The sequence below is a fragment of the Euleptes europaea genome, chromosome 13 (genome assembly GCF_029931775.1).
Source record: "Euleptes europaea isolate rEulEur1 chromosome 13, rEulEur1.hap1, whole genome shotgun sequence".
Classification (NCBI taxonomy): domain Eukaryota; kingdom Metazoa; phylum Chordata; class Lepidosauria; order Squamata; family Sphaerodactylidae; genus Euleptes; species Euleptes europaea.
Genome location: NC_079324.1, coordinates 21,218,212 through 21,239,024, shown reverse-complemented (window position 1 = coordinate 21,239,024; position 20,813 = coordinate 21,218,212). Strand labels below are relative to the sequence as shown.

At 47.4% G+C, this 20,813-nt stretch overlaps 1 protein-coding gene across 2 annotated transcripts in view; it reads right to left on the bottom strand.

Annotated features, from left to right (window-relative positions):
- The window catches only part of PCDH19 (protocadherin 19), a 146,990-nt gene that overhangs the window by 46,653 nt on the left and 79,524 nt on the right, over positions 1–20,813 (bottom strand). The window contains exon 4 of one of the 2 annotated variants that reach the window (XM_056859558.1): positions 15,268–15,440. In XM_056859558.1, the coding sequence (XP_056715536.1) occupies positions 15,268–15,440 (173 nt within the window). The remainder of the gene's footprint in view (positions 1–15,267; positions 15,441–20,813) is intronic. The other variant, XM_056859559.1, reaches the window with a different exon arrangement.

Genomic DNA, 20,813 nt, shown 5'->3' with positions numbered 1-20,813 from the left:
TTGAAGCTTCCCTGGCTCTCTCAGCTCCACTTTCCCTATAAGCTTGTCTCCAGCTCCTTGTAGAAAAGATTAAATCAAATAAATAAATAAACCATGTTGGCATTTCCCAGGTAGTTCTTTAAAGCCGACTATGACAATGGGCGACCTCCGCTGAGTTTTCTAAAAAGTTGAGATAAGTGCATAGGTGCACTCGTCATTTCTCTGTCTGAGCAGGATAAACTTCCCTACTTCTGAGAGCCAGATTGGTATAGTGGCTAAGAGCAGTGGATTCTAATCTGGTGAACTGGGTTTGTTTCCCCACTCCTACATATAAGCCAGCTGGGTGACCTTGGGCTAGTCACAGCTCTCTTAGAGCTCTCTCAGCCCCACCTACCTCACAAGGTGCCTGTTGGGGGGAGAGGGAAGGCAATTGTAAGCTGCTTTGAGACTCCTTTGAGGTAGAGAAAAGCAGGTATAAAAACCAATTCTTCTTTTTGGGGGGGAATTGAACTTTGGGGGCTTTTCTGCAAATCTAGGGCATCTTCCAGATTTGTAGAACTATATCTCCTCCCTGCACCTGGCCTCATTAGGCAGATTTTTTGATCCGCGCACTGGGGCCAACTTCAGAATTAGATGAGACAGTGAAAGAGAGGCAAGAATAGCCTACAGCAAGCCCAAACAGAAGGTTTACTAAACCTCTAATGGACTGCCATCTATGCCAGGTAGGCTGTGCTCATCATGGTAGCTCAGACGTTGTACAGGCCTCGCTCTGCACCCCAGAGCTTTTACAACTCCAGCTACACCACCAAAGAAGACAATGGTTCCTGGACACTACTGTGCCTATTGATCAATACATTAGAAATCTGCTTCTCCTGACTTTTAGAACCAGCTGTCTGTCTCTGTCCAAAGCCATCTCCAGGGTCTAGAAGGCTGCTGACCAACAGCCACATCAGTGGACAGCCTAACCATATTCTAGCTAACTAGCAGAGCACTTAAGGAGCGATTACTCAGTACACAAAATTCCAGTGGTCTGGGAGGCTGGGCAAAGTGCTGGTGGTATTCAGCTTTAAATTCAGAAGACTCTTGAACACATGAAGCTGCCTTATACTGAATCAGACCCTTGGTCCATCAAAGTCAGTATGGTCTACTCAGACTGGTAGCTGCTCTCCAGGGTCTCAGGCAGAGGTCTTTCACATCACCTACTAGCCTAGCCCCTTTAACTGGAGATGCCAGGGATTGAACCTGGGACCTTCTGCACACCAAGCAGCTGCTCTGCCACTGAACCACAGCCCCTCTCCATGGCTCTCCAGGGTCTCAGGCAGAGGTCTTTCCCATCACCTACCTGCCTAGTCCCTTTAACTGGAGATGCCGGGGATTGAACCTGGGATCTTCTGCATGCCAAGCAGATGCTCTGCCACTGAGCCACAGCCCCTCCCTCTTCATTGAGAAGAATGGGAGGCAGATGGAAGAGTGACAGATGGAAGAACGGGAGGCAGATGGAAGAGATGGAAGTGTGGGGAAAAACAGGAAGAGCACAGTTTGCTGCCCTGAGCTCTTCAGTACACACAGAGATGACCCCAAGTTTTTCCCTATTTGTGTGGACAGCAAGTCAGGTAATTTATTTTCATATGATATTTGGATTGGGGGTCTGTGTGGTCAGAGAGAATGCCTAGAATGCATATTTGCCTGGAGGGAGCCCCATTGCTGCCCAAGTATTTTGCCTAAACACTGGTCCTTCTTAGGGCAGACCACAGACGTGAAAAATGGATCTGGAGGAGGGAGGGGGGTCCATCCCAGCAAAAATATCAGCAATGAAAGGTCAGCCTGGCCCCTGCTATATAGAAATGCCAGTGTGGTGTAGTGGTTAAGAGCGGTGGTTTGGAGTAGTGGACTCTAATCTGGAGAACCGGGTTTGATTCCCCACTCCTCCACATGAGTGGTGGGCGCTAATCTGGTGAACAGGGTTGGTTTCCCCACTCCTACATATAAGCCAGCTGGGTGACCTTGGGCTAGTCACAGCTCTCTTAGAGCTCGCTCAGCCTCACCTACCTCACAGGGTGTCTGTTGTGGGGAGGGGAGGGGAAGGAGACTGTAAGCCAGTTTGATTCTTCCTTAAGTGGTAGAGGAAGTCGGCATACAAAAACCAACTCTTCTTCTTGTTCTTCTTCTTCTTAACCCCTCCCTACATCATTCTGGCATTGTCAAGCTGATCTCCATCTTCTACTTCCCTATCCCTTCCCTTGTTCTTGTGTCTCCTGTGTTTTAGGCCATAAACCTGGGGCCACGGCTTGTGTCCGATTTTTATTCCCATACAGTACCTGTCACTGGTATTGTGTATCAAATTTTAATAGCCATGAGCCGCCTGGGGATACAACTTTTGGTTTGAAAACCAGGATTCAACATGTAGTACATAAGCAAAAATGGCAATAACAAAGCTTTTAATATAAAGCTGGCATTCCTAGATTACATGTGTGTGTGCATGTGTGTGTAAAGTGCCGTCAAGACTCAGCTGACTTATGGTGACCCCATTGGGTTTTCAACACAAGAGACTAACAGAGGTGGTTTGCCATTGCCTTTCTCTGCATAATGACCCTAGTATGCCTTGGTGGTCTCCAATCCAAGTACTAACCAGGGCTGATCCTGCTTAGCTTCTCAGATCTGACGAGATCAGACTAGCCTGGGTCAGGGACTACTTATATACTTCCACTTATAAGCAAGGAGGTAGTGGCTACTCTACCATGCAAATAACTACTACATTTAGCTTGTTTGCTTTTTAAAATGGTAAGCGAGTTTCTAGCCCTCATGGATATGATGGCAGGCTTGAATGTACGTGAGCAGATTTTCCAGGCATCAAATGGCGGGGCTTCAGTAAAATACATGGACTTTATGCTCTCGCCCCCACCATGATGAGTAGAAGTAGAATAAATTCAGCAAAGAGAGAAACATATGATGTGTACAATATGCATAAATTATACAAGTAGCACAAACCAGCTTTTTGCAGAATCTGGATAACCTTAGCAAAGACATTTGGTGGGTGTTTATTTTTGAAGTGTAGCATATACATACTCAAAGAGCTCCATATTTGACACTGGGAATATTTCAAACACCCAGTTCCTAGCAGATGTTAGATTTAGGAAGACATCATCAAGTTTCTCTGGAGCCATGTTTTCCCCCAAACAAACCTGCTACGTGAAAGTTCAGTTGATGAAAGAGCTGGTAAATAAATATGTCGAGTACATTCAAGGCAATCGCTCTGCACCTTCAGAAATAAACAGATTATTAACTCTGAGGCAGGTACTTTCCTGCCTGCACACCGAAGGAACGGCACATTAGTGTGGGTTCCGGTATGTTCCATTTGGTATCAATTAGCAGGGGAAGGAAAACAATTCAGTGCGGTAATGAACTCCAAATTGGGTGCATATTAGAGCAATTAAAAGCAATCTTCCCAACTGATGAAATTATTCTAATCAATCATTCAGACCATCAAAAAGGAAAAAAGAAAAAAAGGGACTGGGCTCAGTTCCGACTGCTAAAATAAGCTGAGCGGCAGGGCCCAAGAAGATGCTATATGCTATAGAGCAGGGGTGGGGAACCTTTTTCCTGCCAAGGGCCATTTGCACATTTATAACATCATTTGGGGGCCATACCAGGTGTAGATCTCCGAGTGGGGGGGGGGAGAGGCTAGGGTTGCCAGGTCTCCGGCCACTACCTGGAGGTTGGCAACCCCAGGGGAGGCCACGCAGAGAAAGCCTGGAGGGCTCCCCCGGTCCCCCCCTCCCAGGCGGGAGGGCAGCCAGTGGTGGGCTTGAGAAAACGAGGCGCCAGGGGGGCACAGCCCGCAGTCGATCGGCAAGGGAGGAAGGGAGGGAAGGAAGGAAGGAAGGAAAACAGAGAAAGAGGAAAAGGGAGAGAGGGAGAAAAAAATGAAAAAAAGGGGGAGAAAGAAAAGGACAGAGGGAGACAGACAAAGAAAGAGAGGGAGAGAGAAAAGCCTTTTTTCCCACACACACACACACACCTGCCGGCCCCACGCAACCGGGCCCCAGGCTCCATGCCCTCCCCCAGAGTCCACAAAAGGCCCCCCGAAGCCCAATCAGCTCCTGCGCGCATGCTCTGCCGCCGGGAGCCACGGGCCTCTTTCCCACCTCTCCCTTTCGCTGCTCAACAGCCGACAGGCAGTGAGAGAGGCTTACAGTGTGCCCCAGCATTCCTGCATGCTGCAGCAATAGGGGGCAGCCTTGGGGGAAGGGTCCCTCCCCCTCCTCTCACCCACCAACAGCAGTCGGCGAAAGGAGGTCCAAAGGGCGCCGCAGTGCCCCTGCAAGCCGCGGCCCCAGGAACACCCTCGGGGAGGGCCGTCCTGTGCCGTGCCTCCGCGGCAGGGCCCCGGGGTACCGAGGGCCACAAAAAATGTCCTCGGGGGCCGTATGCGGCCCCCGGGCCTGAGGTTCCCCATCCCTGCTATAGAGGATAGGCCGAGTTGTTTTCTGTTGCCCCAGAAGGTCGGACCAGAACCAACAGGTTGAAATTAAATCAAAAGAGTTTCCATCTAGACATTAGGAAGAATTTTCTAACAGTTAGAGCGGTTCCTCAGTGGAACAGCCTTCCTCAGGAGGTGGTGAGCTGTCCTTCCCTGGAAGTTTTTTAAGCAGAGGTTAGATGGCCATCTGTCAGCAAAGCTGATTCTATTACCTTAGGCAGATCATGAGAGGGAGGGCATCTTGGCCATCTTATGGGCATGGAGTAGGGGTCACTGGGGGTGTGGTGGGGAGGTAGTTGTGAATTTCCTGGATTGTGTGGGGGGTTGGGCTAGATGACCCTGGTGGTCCCTTCCAACTATGATTCTATGATTCTAGGTTTCAGCACCCCCTCCTCCTTCTCCTCCCTCCCCCCGCCGCCTTTATAATGCTACACAGACAGGCTCTGCTTTGGAAAAGACTCCACCGCCAGGGAAGGGAAGCCTCAATAATTCAGCAGGGGAAAGGGAAAGAGCCAGGGACTTCCTGTAAGTCGGACCACCAAGTGCGGAGGGTCAGGCCTCAGTCGTTCCATTAAAGCACAGACGACAGCACATTATTCCAGTAGTCACCGGCCTTACCACAATGGGAAAGTATACCCAGGTCTGTCAAGACACTCAGTGCTGGTGGAGGGGAGCCTACAAATTTGGGAGCTAGACTCTCCCGGCCTCCCAGCCTCAAACCAATCTCCTGACTCTCCCGTCAGCCTGCATTGGTTCCACATTCATTGACAAATGTCTGCCATCCGAGAGCATCGCTGAGACATCGGCTGTGTCAAGAGAGATGTCTTGTGGCTTGCAATGAATGTGTACCTTTATGTCACGTCTAAAGCACAGCTGTGGAAATGCCCCTCAACAGATTCCTCTGTGAAGGCCATCCTCCCAAGGCAAAACACAGGGTGACTATCAAAAATCTGCACCACCTGTCCAATTAGGGCTGCCAACCTCCAGGTACTGGCTGGAGATCTCCTGCTATTACAACGGATCTCCAGCCGATAGACATCAGTTCACCTGAAGAAAATAGCCGCTTTGGCAATTGGACTCTATGGCATTGATGTCCCTCCCCTCCCCAAACCCCGCCTTCCTCAGGCTCTGCCCAAAAAACCTCCCACCAGTGGCAAGGAGGGACCTGGCAACCCTAGCAACGCTCCAGCTATAAGCACTTAAGCAGTCTCCAATAAATCCAGTCTAAACACCCCCATGTGCATCAAAGAAGAAAGTTTCAGATATATGCAGTTACAAGAGTAGCAACTGGCTACAGGATGATTAAGGTAACAGGGATCACCACCTAGGTTCCCATTAGAAAGTTATCACAGCCTGTAGAACTACATCACATTTGCATATCTTGTTCACACATCGATGCCATTTACATAATATTTGCATGGAATACATTAAGGCATTTTGCACCTCCTCTGCGCAATATTGGGTGAGAGACTAGCAGTAGCCGCTTTTATTGGAAAGCATTCGAGATCATCAGTAATCTCAATTTACAGGTACTTAGGCAGCATGATGAAAATGTGCGTTCACGCAAGAAGCAGCAATACAAGGACTCCAATTTATGGGTTTCAAGACATAATTCCTGGCATACTGGGAATGCGGCAGAAGTCGTGCACAGCCTTTGATTCAGACCAAACAAAACACGAAGCAGGGTTCGAGCTGCCGAGTTCTCTAGAACTCTTTACGAGACTGGATGTTCGGTACAAAAACACAAAGGAAGAGGGCTGGGAGATAATTTATCTGTGGGCTGCTGTAGCTACTTGCAACCACTGTCTATTGTGGGAGGCAGGCAGTGTCCCAGTTCTCACTTGCCAACTTTCTTTGCTGAGTACCATTATCTAAGTGGCCAGAATCAGAAACCCTTAACATGCATTACATGTGGAGGACTTTCTAGCAGTGTGGTGCAGTAGTTAAGGGTGGTGGACTCTAATCTGCAGAACCGGGTTTGATTCCCCGCTCCTCCACATGAGCGGCAGACTCTAATCTGGTGAACCGGGTTTGATTCCCCACTCCTTCACATGAAGCCTGCTGGGTGACCTTGGGCTAGTCACACCTCTCTTCGAGCTCTCTCAGCCCCACCCACCTCACAGGGTGCCTGTTGTGGGGAGAGGAAGGGAAAGTTTGAGACTCCTTAAAGGTAGAGAAAATCATGGTATAAAAACGAACTCCACTTTTTCATTCCAAATTCCTGAAACATCTCTAAGCGCAAAAGCGTACGTAAGTATTCATGAGGACTAGGTGCTTGAAACCGAGAGTGGAGACTCTTGAAGATATATAGCATATAGGACCATTTTGGATGGTGTTCTGAAACCAGGATGCAGAAGTGGTGAAATTCAAGTCAAAGCAAAATTCTGGACTGCTAAAGGAAGAAGAGTTTTTATATGGAGTGGGGAAACCAACCTGGTTTACCAGATTAGAGTCCACCGCTCTTAACCACTACACCAGGAACCAGATAAAATCTGCTCATCACTGGTGAGAATGCACAGTTGCCAGTCAGACCCCTGAGTCCTGCTCAGACTTGCTTGAAAATGCCCCAGATAGTTTACAAAAACTTTTAAAGACATCTAATTAATATAAAATATAGATAATAGCACTTGAAAGCATATTAAGGCTGCAATCCTGTGCAAATTTTCCAGAAGTAAGGCCCCAGTAAACAAACTGGGGCCTACTTCTGAGTAAATATGCATAGGCATACACTATGCAAGACATAATAACTGATCAGTCTTGAGGCTGATCAATCAGTCTCCCCTTGCCTTTAGGGTTGCCAACCTCCAGGTACTAGCTGGAGATCTCCTGCTATTACAACTGATCTCCAGCCAATAGAGATCTGTTCCCCTGGAGAAAATGGCCGCTTTGGCAATTGGACTCTATGGCATTGAAGAAGTCTCTCCCCTCCCCAAACCCTGCCCTCCTCAGGCTCTGCCCCAAAAACCTCCTGCCGATGATGAAGAGGGACCTGGCAACCCTAGGCAAACCCACTCTGCCGCCATTTTGGTGTCATCTGGTGGAAAAACAGCCAATTCAGCCTCCCCCAAAGTCCCACAGGCCTGCCACTTGAAGGCTCATAGGATATAATGGGAGCCAGGACTTTCATGGACTCCACTGGAATACATTACAGCACACAGAAGTTGCAATGAAAATGTGTGCTGTAATGTGTTTCAGTTCAGCCTATGCAAGTCAATAGGCATTCGTGTCTCTCATGATATCCTGTGGGCCTTAATGCAGCAGTAGAGTTGCCAGGTTCATGTTGGGAAATACCAGGAGATTTCCTGCTATTACAACTGATCTCCAGCCAATAGAGATCTGTTCCCCTGGAGAAAATGGCCGCTTCGGCAATTGGACTCTATGGCATTGAAGTCCCTCCCCTCCCCAAACCCTGCCCTCCTCAGGCTCCGCCCCAAAAACCTCCTGCTGGTGATGAAGAACCTAGCAACCCTACTTGCCTTCCCCTTTCCTCCCTTCCCCCTCCATAAACCTTTCATTTTAAAGCCCTTGTCTTCCTTATAACACTGTAACAAATGCTACTTCTTTCAGAAAGAGTCTAGATCTGGAAGATTTTAAACTTCCAAAGCACAGATCTATAAATGTTTAATTTTTTCATCTCGACCCATAAGAAGGTTGTCCAGAAAATACATTATTGCTGCAGATATCACAGCTCTCCCATTAAGCAGGGCTGGTGGTGGGGAATTGGAAAGTGACTGCCCGCCACTGACTCCCATTCAGAAAGTTTTACACAGTTAACTGAAGTCGTTTTGCAGCATATGCCCAGAATTAAGACACCTTTTCCTTCTGTTGGAAGAATTTGGCTACTTGGAAGGTGAAGGAGCAAAGTCCAGAGGGCCGCTCTTTGCCCGCCGACAAAAAGAAATAGAGTTCAACAATGTGCACATTTTCATGTACAGGTTGAGTCGCACATTGAGTCACTGGTTCCTTACAGTTCTCCAATGTGGGCTGCCTCCCTGGTTTGGATCAAGAATATGATCCATACCATTTTATTGGCCTAGAGCAGTCCAGGAGGGGTACTTGGCCTGCTAGGAAATTAGGGTTGCCAACCTCCAGGTACTAGCTGGAGATCTCCCGCTATTACAACTGATATCCAGCCGATCAAGATCAGTTCACCTGGAGAAAATGGCCACTTTGGCGATTGGACTCTATGGCATTGAAGTCCCTCCCCTCCCAAACCTTGCCCTCCTCAGGCTCCACCCCAAAAATCTCCCACCAATGGCAAAGTGGGACCTGGAAAACCTATGGGAAATCTATGTGTTCCCTGTGATAGCTTCCAACAGGACTGTTCAGGCCATTAAAACATGCCCTCTGTAATGTGTGAATCAGCTTGCATCTTGCCTGATTTCTCATCAGCAGATTATTCAACACTTGATACATAGCCATGAATGGAACAGCGGGAGGTTTGGGGGGGCAGAGCCTGAGGAGGGCGGAGTTTGGGGGAGGGGCGGTACTTCAATGCCATAGAGTCCAATTGCCAAAGCGGCCATTTCCTCCAGGTGAACTGATCTCCATTGGCTGGAGATTAATTGTAATAGCAGGAGATCTCCAGCTAGTACCTGGAGGTTGGCAACCCTAATTCTAGTAGACAAGCACAGAGGAGCTCAAGCAAATAAAGCAGGAGGTGAGTGACCAATCCTGAATCATAAAGCTAATCTGCTTGCATGGACTATTATTATTTGCATTCAAATTCCAGGATTTCCACACCAAAATCATCAGGCAGCCAAACAGAGGAGCCACCCTTAGTATGAGGTCCTACAGCACTAGCAACAGCAAAGCAAGACACATCTCGGAAGTCCTGTGCCAACCATGTTCCCCACCACCTCCACCAAGCATTTCATACATTTCCAAGACTCTTAATTACCTTTTTTCAGACTTGTTCCCCCCTCCCTGCTTTGCATTTGCTGGCATGTTTCACAATCCCTAAGACACGTAACATATTGTCAAGGTCCCCCCCCATCCGTAGGCACAAACAAATGATGCTGTTTTCTTCTAGATTCTGCACACCCTCATGGGGCATGCGTCCAACTGTGTACAAATACAGCACCTGTTAACAAGAAAAACAGACCACGAGATACCGAATCCAAGAACAGCCCAGTCATCACAGACAGAACATTCACGGGTTGCAAATCAGGATGAACATCACGATGGATAATGGTGTAAGGAACAAGTCCGGCGGGGCCCGTCACCGTTTTGGGGTTTCCCAGAGGGCTCCCTTTCTGCAGCATTTCCCTAACCCTCAGAATGCAGGGAATGGAAGTCCTGTGTGCCTTGTCATTCCTTCTCCTCCTCTCTGCTCTGGCATGTCCACAACTAGGGTAAGAGACAGAGCTCTTCCTCCTCACTAGGGGTGGACTGGGAAGTTAAAGCGAGCCAGAAAGACCTAGTGAGGCTGGCAGTACTGTAGGGACAGCTCAGGGCAGACCTGGCCAGTAGCAAGGGCAGAGTGGCCATTGAACTCACAGGAAAATTTCCCAATGGGCCACTGGTGGCTAGCCCAAGCAAAGCAAAGCTCCAGCGATTCTGCTGGCGTCTCAGGGGCCACTTGGCTAAGACCTTTCACTAGTACCTGGAGATTGCCAACCCTACCAATTAGAGGATCTATCATAACAGGTATTGGAGAAGGCCTTTTTCTCAGCTTGAGACCACAGAAATCTGCTGGCAGATTTGCTCCAGAATCCACTGCTCAGTATGTACCAGGGCTCTTTTTCACTTCCCAGTTCGTTCCTGGCCAATAGTAATGCAGAGGAGCCCTCTAGGGAACAGCCTACACTTCCAGCAAGGGCTGAGCTTTGCATTTCGAAGGTCGCAGGTTCAGGTCCTCGCATGACCCATTAAAGGATCCCAGGTTTCCAAAATCCCTTTTTCCGCTGGAGACCCTCTGTCATACCAGACCATATATGTAGAGCTGCTGCCAGCCAGCAAGCCAATACTGACTGAGAAAATACACAGTACTGAACTAGGTAGGCCGGTGGGAAGTGAAGTAAGCTCAGCTGGGTGGCCATTGAGACCCTACTGTTTTCAGTGAAGGGTAGGGTTGCCAACCTCCAGGTACTAGCTGGAGATGTCCTGCTATTACAACTGATCTCCAGCCAATAGAGATCTGATCACCTGGAGGAAATGGCCGCTTTGGCAATTGGACTCTATGGCATTGAAGTCCCTCCCCTCCCCAAACCCCACCCTCCTCAGGCTCCACCCCAGAAACCTCCCGCTGTTGGTGAAGAGGACCTGGCAACCCTACTAATTGGAGATATCAAAGATTGTACCAGGGACTTTCTACGTGCAAAGTGGGTGGTCTACAACTGAACCAGAGCTCCTCTTCACTAAGACATCGAGATACAGCTGCCTTATATGGAGCTTTGGTTCAGTTGTAGACCACCTGCTTTGCATGTAGAAGGTCCCTGGTATCCTGGATATCTCCAATGAGAAAATCTCTGATAACAGGTATTGAAAAAGGCCTCTTTTTCTCCTTGAGACCCCAGAGATCCACTGCCAGTCAGAGTGGATCTCAGATAACATGTGACAAATAGTCTGTCAGTGGAAACTGCCACCACTTGAGGCCTTACATATATTTTGGAATTTGTCTTATTCAACATTTAAATTTGATACCGCCAAGCTATTCAGCATAGTACTCAGAACACTACTTTAGTTGTTCCTCAAGAAATGTCACTGTCACAACTAATTTCAATGTATAAAGTAAACTAAGCAAGAAATTTGCCCTCCCCTCCCCCCAAAAAAGCTAGAAGAAAAACACACCTTGTCCTCTGATCTATAAACCCTATCTCTGCTTGGAGATATTTTAGTAACTATATCTCTGATCCTTTCATATCCACATCATATCCTTGGCTGCTTCTTACTCAGGTTCTCTCTCTCTCTCTTACTCAGGTTCTCTCTCAGGTTCTCTCTCTCATAGGACCAAGTCCTAAGAGGAAAGGTTGAAGGACCTGGGTATGTTCAGCCTGAAGAGGAGAAGACTCTTGATTCTCTCTCTCCTGTCAAAAGATTTTTCCTAACTAGCCAAAAGGCCAAAGAATTCTTAAACTTCCAGCTGATCATGTTCGCTGCTCACTAACCAAATTTGCTGCTCCCTAACCCAGCCTATCAAAGGCAAGCGAAGAAATCACCAATCCCCTCCAAGTTCTACACCTTCCTCAGGCAATAGTATTGCAGTGTTTCCAAACCCTTCTCTTTTCTCCTCTCCTTTCCTCAGCTGTGCGTCCCCCCCTTTTTTCTTTGATTTTTAAAGTCTGCTAGTTGAACAAAATCCTACTTTTGATCACAGCAGGTATTAGAAAAGACCTTTCTCAGCTTGAGATCACACAATCTCATTTACACAAACATACACATGCACCCATGCACCATTGTTTCCCTCTTTTTGAAATAAGAGAGGGGTGTTGTTGTGGTTGCTTTAAAGGTTTTTGAAGCAAAGAACGCCCAAATTTTGGAGATGTTTTTCAGGATGCCTATTCAAAATATTCAATAATAATATTACTGAAGAGTCGTTGAATAAAAATGTACCCAAATTGGGAGATACAAGCCCATCATTTTGGACAAAAGGATTTTCTCCCAGGTTTGCATTCACTCAAGTTGGCAAATCCTCGATGTGAGTATTGATGAAAACAACTGAGGAATTTTAGTGTTCCAAAATGGGAGAGGGGAGTTTTTACCCTCTGCTTTTAACATTTTTAATTCTGGGGGTTTGGATTTGGGGGCAGTTAAAATTTAGGCAATGTAAAGCTCCTTGGGCCATAATCACAGATTGGAAGAGGTACCCAAACTGTTATGGTACTTTCAAAACTTTGAAAGCAGAAGCTGTACGCACAAGACTAATAGCCGTGCTGATACCATACATCGGACACTTTTCCACCTCTCACTTGAAATTTGGAATATTAATTCTACTGCGTAATTGCAACCTAGAGGAGGCTATGCCAACCACACCCGCAACAGATTAGACGGTGTAGGTATTTCACACACCCAGCCAGCCTGATTGGTAGATAACATTTGTAGAGGCAGCCAGGAATGCATACTAGCAGAAGACAAGCCATATTGATTAGTATATGTTGCTGCATCTCACTGAATTCTTCAGCAATGAGCTTTATGGCAGCTTTACAGCAGTTCTGTGACAATCTGTAAGTTAGCAAGTTGGTACTTTCAGCAAAGACTTATCAGGTTGCCTCCTGTTATGGGCAGCACCCCATAACACTCCCACCCAACATTCAAGCCCCTGCCCTCACTCAGTGGAGCAGTGGAAGCCAAAATGGGGGGGGGGGACAGCACACCATGATGCCCTAGGCAAGAGATGAACAGAGGTGGTGTGCCATTGCCTGCCTCTAAATAATAACCCTGGACTTCCTCAGTGGTCTCCCATCCAAGTTCTGCCTAGGCCGACTCTGCTTAGTTTCCAGGATCCAACAAGATCGGGCTAGCCTAGGCCATCCAGGTCAGGGCCCAGAGATTGGGGGAAATTCCTAGAGCATTGTCTGATGCTGTGACATCATTCACCCAGAAGTGCCATCATGACATTGTGCAATGCCATTTTTCCCAAATGGTCCCAGCTGACAACCCTATTTCAGCACCAGCCTAGGACTACCAGGCCTCCCGCCATGGAGGAATGCCTCCTGCCAGCATCCCTAATTGCCGGAGGGGGGGAATTTAAAGCCAGCAACATCTGCATCACTATGTCACTTCCAGGCAAAACCCAGACCTGATATAGTGTATCTTTAGGAATCACCAGATGCAATTCCCTATGTGCCCACCCAGTTGCTGATTTCCATCTAAAGGATACAGGAGGAACTAGGCCCAAAAGGAATAAGGTAGGCATTATCTGGCTGACTACACCAATCTACATTTTGCCCAAAGAGTCCCCCCCCTCCCAAATAAATAGTTCCTTGTTTTAAGTGTAAGGATATGTCACTGGCAACCAAGATCAAGTTGATTCATGCCATAGTATTCCCTATTACTATGCATGGGTATAAAAGCTGGGCAATGAAGAAAGCTGATAGGAAGAAAGTAGATTGCTTTGAAATGGGGTGTTGGAGGAGAGTGTTACACCCTGGACTGCCAAAACAAAACAACAAAACAAAACAGTGGGTTATAAATCAAATCGAGCCTGAACTGATCCTAGAAGCTAAAATGACTAATGACTAAAATGACATTATGAGAAGAAAAAAGAGTCAATGAAAAAGACGATCATGCTAAGAAAAGTTGAAGGCAGCAGGAAATGAGGAAGACCCAACATGAGATAGATTGACTCTATAAAGGAAGCCATGGCCATCAATCGGCAAGAACTGAACAAAAAGAGGACATTTTTGGAGGACATTGATGCATAGGGTTACCATGAGTCGGAAGCGATTTGATGGCACTTAACACACACACAGCTCCTTGTTAAAGATGAAGGGTCTCAGATTGAGTCTATTGCTAACACAATACAGTTTATATACTTCCCCGCCCACATACATAGACAGATGTATTCCCATGTGTGTATTGCTATCAGAACACCACCACACAATAAGCATACTGGCCCTTAAACACATATTTACACTTTCCCCATATGTTTTATAAACCTCATCTAATATGATATAAAGTTGTAATAGCCAAGGAGAAAAAATAGGTTTCGAAAGGGACTGAGCAGAGCTGCAGAATGCTTCTGTCGTGGGCAAAACGGCTCATCGGGGACTTGTTGTTATGAGTGGAACATTTCGCAGCGGGTCAAACCAGCATCATTTATCAAGTAGCGAGAACAAAACATCATGTTTTGATGAGAAACAGATGCCTGTGCTTCTAGAGTTTCCCTTTTTTTATGAATGGGTGGAAATTCTGCATCTGCGAGATAGAGCCCTAGTGCTCACCAAAATGACTTCAGCGTTGGATTCTGGCCTGGGGGATACAATTGATCCGAGTATGCATGGGAAGTGATGGAGACATCCCATAAGAAAAGTTAAAAATACAGGCAAGGAGGGATTCGTGGATTACCAAAATGGACTTCCCGTGTCAGGATTTACACATGAAAAGGTTAGAATTAAGAGGACAGTGTCTCTGAGCATGTACAAAGCTCCCGGCTATTGTTACTGGGTCATCCTCACACAGCTGCAAAGACGCAAAAAGGCTTCCTAAGTTGAAAGTCCTTTAAAAAAAGAAAAAAAACCAAGCCTTCCGCACAGCTCTTCTTCTCCAAGCAAGACCACTATCGCTGCCATGTTTGCTGGAAGAAGCAAACTGTGTTATTTTTTAAAGTGCTTATACTGCCCATAAGCCTCCATTGAAAAAACACAACAGTAAGGCCCAGCAACATCCTGGAACATCAAGTTCATAGGACCATGTACACCACAGCCAAGCACTAGGAGAAAATAGGATAGCAGCTGGCGTCCCCATGCTAGGTCACTAAATTCAAATGATGAATTGGGGGGGGGAGATTCAGGAGCAGACTTTTGTCACAACCCCCACCTCACCTTAGATTTCGCTTACCAGTAGCCTTGGCTTCCTAGTTAGCATTCTGGGCTGTCCCTCCAGAATTCTTACGAATACCATCCCTCCTTTAGGCCTCGCATATGGTTTTCTGAAAATCCCTCCCTTACTTCCCAAGAAGCCCTTCAACGCTCACCATTCTCTTGAAAAGTTAGAATGTTTGCAAACATTCCATAACATCCCAGTCCAAAGGCACAGGCCGACAGGGAAGGAACCATAGGTGACAAGGAACAAGCAGCAAAACCAGCTGGGAGCTGGCATTCTGTATATCGCTGCACTACGTGCCATTTGCAAACAATGCCACCTACCTTGCTCAGGCATTTGAGACCCCATGGAAGTGACGCTAGTGTTCAAAACGTCGTTCGCAGCAGTGTCACAGTACAGGCCGCGCTGGACATCGTGTTCGCTGTCTGTCTGGTCACTCTCTTCGTGCCCGCTGTCTTTCAGGCTGTTCCCCTCCAAGTCCTTGAATGTCGAACTGCTGGGTGTAAGAAAAAGACAATGGGTACTTTCACTCACGTTCATCCCCCCATCTGTCTCGGTTGTTCCTTGGAGTTATGCATGAGTTTTCCTTCCATTAGAGATTACCTCACTGCCAGCCCTCACGAATCCTGGGACCTTCCTGTTCCTCAGTTAACCTGATTCTTCCCTCTCCCCTGAGCTCAGTCCGGGTGAAATCCCTGTGCATAAGGCAAAGTGCAAGCTTAGTTTTGCTCACAGCCAATTACAAAGCAGCATGTCCAGAGGCAGGAATTCAAATATTTCCTGCTTCCTGGGATCTCTTTCTGAGCAGAAGAAAAGCTTTTTAGAACCGAGGCTTGGATTTCTCCCCCCCCTCTTTTCAGATTGCTCCTTTGTTTTATGTTCTTAAAAGGCTTTTTTATGTGGCAATTGTGTTTGGGGGGAGAGGGAACTTTTCTCCCACTGCAGCCAATTACGAAGCAGCATTTCAAGGGGTGGGGATTCAAATCCTTCCTGATTTGAGCTTGGAGACTGCTGGGGCATAGACTCCCAACAGGAAAGTGTGGGTCCAGCGAGCAACAGGTCAAACTCCCAATGCATAAATGACCAATGGCTTACTCCACGTCAGAGGAGTCGAAAGTCCCTCTTCACCCAGAGGGTGTCAGAAGCCTCAGGCACCACCCGTGGTGTTTCTATCATCCCAGAGGGCGAAAGAAACCTTTCTCCAGCAGGGCAATCAGAAGCCGCGAGGGGGTCTTCAGTACAAGAGAGCAGCAGCTGCACCCCTTGATCTGAAAGCTCATCATATAGTAAAACTCGCCAGAACTGGAGGCAGTGTGTGAGAAGGTGGGGGGGAAATAACAGATGATTCTCGCTCTTATTCTTGCCGGCAAAAGAAAAGTCATTGCTTGTGGAACGAAGTGCGAAGAAGGAGAGCGTTTGAGCAAAGCACAGCCAAAGCTACACCAGAGGCAAGATGGGCGGGGAGGGGAGGGCAGACACCTTTTGTGCAAGAAGAGTAATTGGAAGAGACAAAGTGCAACCGTAGTTCAAAGCAGTGTGACGCGTACAACTCTGAACTCCTCCAATGGCAGAAGTCTCCACTACCGTGGGCCATGTAAGGCTGAAAATCAGCAGGTTTGCTTCAGCAGAACTCCCAGGCTGGGTTAGTAAATAGATGGGGAACGCTGAGAGATACACAGCAGCTGAGCAATACACAGTACATGAACACATGAAGCTGCCTTATACCGAATTAGACCCTTGGTCCATCAAAGTCAGTATTGTCTACTCAGACCGGCAGTGGCTCTCCTGGGTCTCAGGCAAAGATCTTTCACATCACCTACTTGCTTGGTCCCTTTAACTGGAGATGCCGGGGATTGAACCTGGGTCCTTCTGCATGCCATGCAGATGCTCTACCACTGAGCCACAACCCCTCCCCTGAATCAGTTGGCAGTCTCTCTTTTTTTCCTTTTTTTGCATGGCTTGCTTGCAGGTCAGAGCAATTAGGCGACCTGCCCTTGCTGGCCACGGCCCCTCTCCCAGTAATATTTAAGCAGTGATACACAGCACACGCATAACTGATGTAATATTTAAGCAACATGTGTCCTTTTGGGCTATCTTTCCCTGGCAGGCAGGTTTAAACACACATGGTCGTAGGGTATGTTTGGAAAGCACACAGTGCAGCCAACTTGTTGAAGCTTTAGCTGATCTGGAGTTGTTCAGCGCATGGATGGGAGACCTACTGGGATCCTCTTGTACTCATCCCTGGGTTCCATGTAGGGTGATTAATGGTGATACCCCCTCTTTAGTTATTAATAGTGATATTAATGGTGATTCCCTCTCTTTAATGTTGATTTTAAATTGTACGTGAGAAGGAATCATAGCTAGGGTGCCACCTTCTTAGTTTGATTAGGTTTTAAGAGTTGAATTGTAATTATTTGTATATGTTTTTATGCTTTATATTCTTGCTCGTATTTCTTACTTTATATAATTGTTGTCAGCTGCCCTGATCCCAGCTTCTGCCAGAAAGGGCAGGGTATAAATCATACTTTAAAAAATAAATAAAATAAAAAGTGGTTAACAGTAATAAACAAATGTGGCAGAACTTGAACACTCCATGGGTTTTGAACCAGGGATCTGAAGGATGTGTGGCATGTTTGGATTCTGCTCCAAGTGACAGGGGGATAGTTTGTTTTTTCAAGGGTAGCATTGCATGTGACACTATGTCACTTCTGGTAATAACCCGAACGTGACATGCAGTAGCTCTAGGAACCACTGGAAACTCTATGGTAAAACCACAGCATTTCTGGCAATTCCTAGAGCTACCCTATGTCACATGCAGGTTTTTAAAGGAAGTAATGTAGCACCACAGTCAGTGTCATCTCCCCATGTCCCCTTCCACAACCACCCACCCCCCAACTAGTTGCCTAGGCCCAACTGAGAATGGGACTACAGCATAAGGGGAGAAGTGTGCACATGCAGCCCCCCAACAAGACAATTACTGCCCCCTGGAGCTGTTTCAGGGCAGCTGAAACCTCTTCTCCATCCATGCTATATTCCCAATCTAAATTAGACCCCAGCAATGCTTGAGAAATTAGTTCTCAGCAGCTGCCAACTGACTGAGGGCAACAAGTGCCAGGTTGAAAAAACCATGACCCAAACGGTTAAAAAATATAACATCTAATTTGGTCGTCAAGGAAAGGACCAGCCAAGAAAATAGGCAGTAGTCTCTCTTTTTCTTCTTTTTTAGCATGGCTAGCTTGCAGGTCAGAGCAATTAGGTTACCTGCCCTTGCTGGCTGCCATTACCTTTCCCCCCTTCTGCCTTTATCTCACCCCACAAAAGCACATGCCTGACAGCACATGAGGCCAATCCAAGTTTCTCCAGCCAATCCTAAAAGAGAGCCAGCATGGTGTAGTGATTAAGAGCAGTGGTTTGGAGTGGTGGTTTGGAGTGGCAGACTCCAATCTGGAGAACCGGGTTTGATTCTCCTCCACATGAGTGGCGGATGCTAATCTGGTGACTCCTCCACATGAGCGGCAGATGCTAATCTGGTTGGTTTCCCCACTCCTACACATGAAGCAAGATGGGTGACCTTGGGCTATTCACAGCTCTCTCAGCCCCACCTACTTCACAGGGTGTCTGTTGTGGGGAGGGGGAAGGTGATTGTAAGCCGGTTTGATTCTCCCTTAAGTGGTAGAGAAAGTCAGCATATAAAAACAAACTCTTCTTCTTCTTCTTCTTCTTCTTCTAAAAGACTTTCTCCCCCCCCCCCATCACCACTGCATACAGCACTAGGTACATGTGGTACCTGCCAGAGCTCCAGTTCTACATGCCATGATTTGTTAAGGTGCCAGGCGTGTGCTTGAATACATACACATGCGCAGTCAGCATCAAGGCCTCAAACTGCCACTGTAAGCAGCAGAGGAATGGATAAGTGACAGCCCTATGAGTGCAAGCTAGGGGGTGGATTGGCTTGTGGGACTAGGAGAGACCGAGGTCCAAGTCCCCAGTCTGCCATAGAAGCTCACTGAGTGACCTTGGGCCAGCATGGTGTTACTGTATGACCTTGAGAGCCAACTTGGTGTAGTGGTTAAGAGCAGTGTTTAGGAGCAGTGGACTCTAATCTGGAGAACCAGGTTTGATTCCCCACTCCTACACAAGAGCGGCGGACTCTAATCTGGTGAACAGAGGTTTGTTTTCCCACTCCTCCACATGAAGCCGGCTGGGTGACCTTGGGCTAGTCGCAGTTCTCCCAGCTTACCACACTGTGCACAATCTGCGCATAATCTGGGGTAAATGATCTGGCAAAAGCATGCTGTCTGAAGATCCGGCCTAAAACCACAAAATTAACAGACTTTGCCTTGAAACCAACCAGGCTATGGGAATGGCTCACACTTCAAAGGGTCAGAGAATTATGCACGTCCATCTCTTTGCAAAGCCCTTTCCAGGTCTCCATGGAAACAAACTGGACCACCTACCATGGCATCTTCTTCAGAACCCGAAAAAAAGAGTGAATGGGGAGGAAGAAGAGCTTGGAGAGGGCCGTGGCAAATGCACTCCAATTGGTACATCTTCCTGCCTGGCCTTTTCAATAAAGACATCCTGCAGAAGCCCTTTAAAACCAGGACTTAACCAGCATGCCTGCACGGCAGAGGGCTGGGGAGAAATTGATTCGGAAAGACCAAATGGATTAATTAAAGAGCAAGGTTTTAAAGATTCACACCACAACGTTAAAGCAGCAATCACGCTTCCCCAAAAGCAACGTTTTGCTGGATTAAAAACACACCGGAGGATTAATGGTTGACATTTCAATTCTCGGATGACTACATCATGTTCACGGCATTCATTAGGGGAAGCCTGCAGCTGTGCCCTTTTGTTGCAGTTCTTCCCTCTTTTTCTTAGGTTTGTCCCTCGGCAGCCCAAAGATGCTCTGGGCACACCTTGAATGTATGAAGCTGCCCGTTGGACCAATCATCCATCCACTCCACAGTGGTCCACTTTGACCTTAGCCTTCCACATTCTCTGACAGAGACCTTTTCCAGCCTTGCCACCCAAGATCCTTTAACCAGGGCAAGCTGGGATTGGATTTTAGGACCTTCTGCATGCAAGCCATGTGTTGCCCCGTTAAGCTTGGAGCTTCCAGGTAAATACGTTGTTATTCTTCAGGGCAGGCTCAGCCACAGTTTTCAAGCTAAATTAATTTACAGACTGCCCTGCACCACCCACCTTACATGGATGGTAATCACTGCACTGGGGGGGGGGGGTTATTTGATAGCTGTGGGTCTGGGATGTAGCTCCCAGGACCCAGACAAGAAAAAGGAGGAGGAGGAGGAGGAGAGTTAGTTTTTATATGCCGACTTTCTCTACCTTTTCAGGAGAATCAAACCAGCTTACAGTCTCCTTCCCTTCCTCTCCCCACAACAGGCACTTTGTGAGGTAGGTGAGGCTGAGAGAGTTTGAAGAGAACTGTGACTAGCCCATGGTCACCCAGCTGGCTTCATGTGGAGGAGTGGGGAATCAAACCCAGTTCTCCAGATTAGAGTCCACTGCTCTTAACCACTACACCACACTGGCTGGAAGATGAGAAGCTGCCAGAGGGTTCCAATAATTCCAACATACCCATCATCAAGCCTGGGCTGGACTCTCTCCAGGAACCCTCAGATACCAATGACGTCTCTTCAGAAACGCTTGTAGCCTTCTGCCTTTTGCTTTCTCTGTCTTCCCATACCTGTGTGTGTGTGTGTGTGAAGTGCCGTCAAGTCGCCTCCGACTCATGGCGACCCTATGAATGAAAGTCCTCCAAAATGTCCTATCCTTGACAGCCTTGCTCAGATCCTGCAAATCGAAGGCCGTTGCTTCCTTTATTGAGTCAATTCATCTCTTGTTGGGT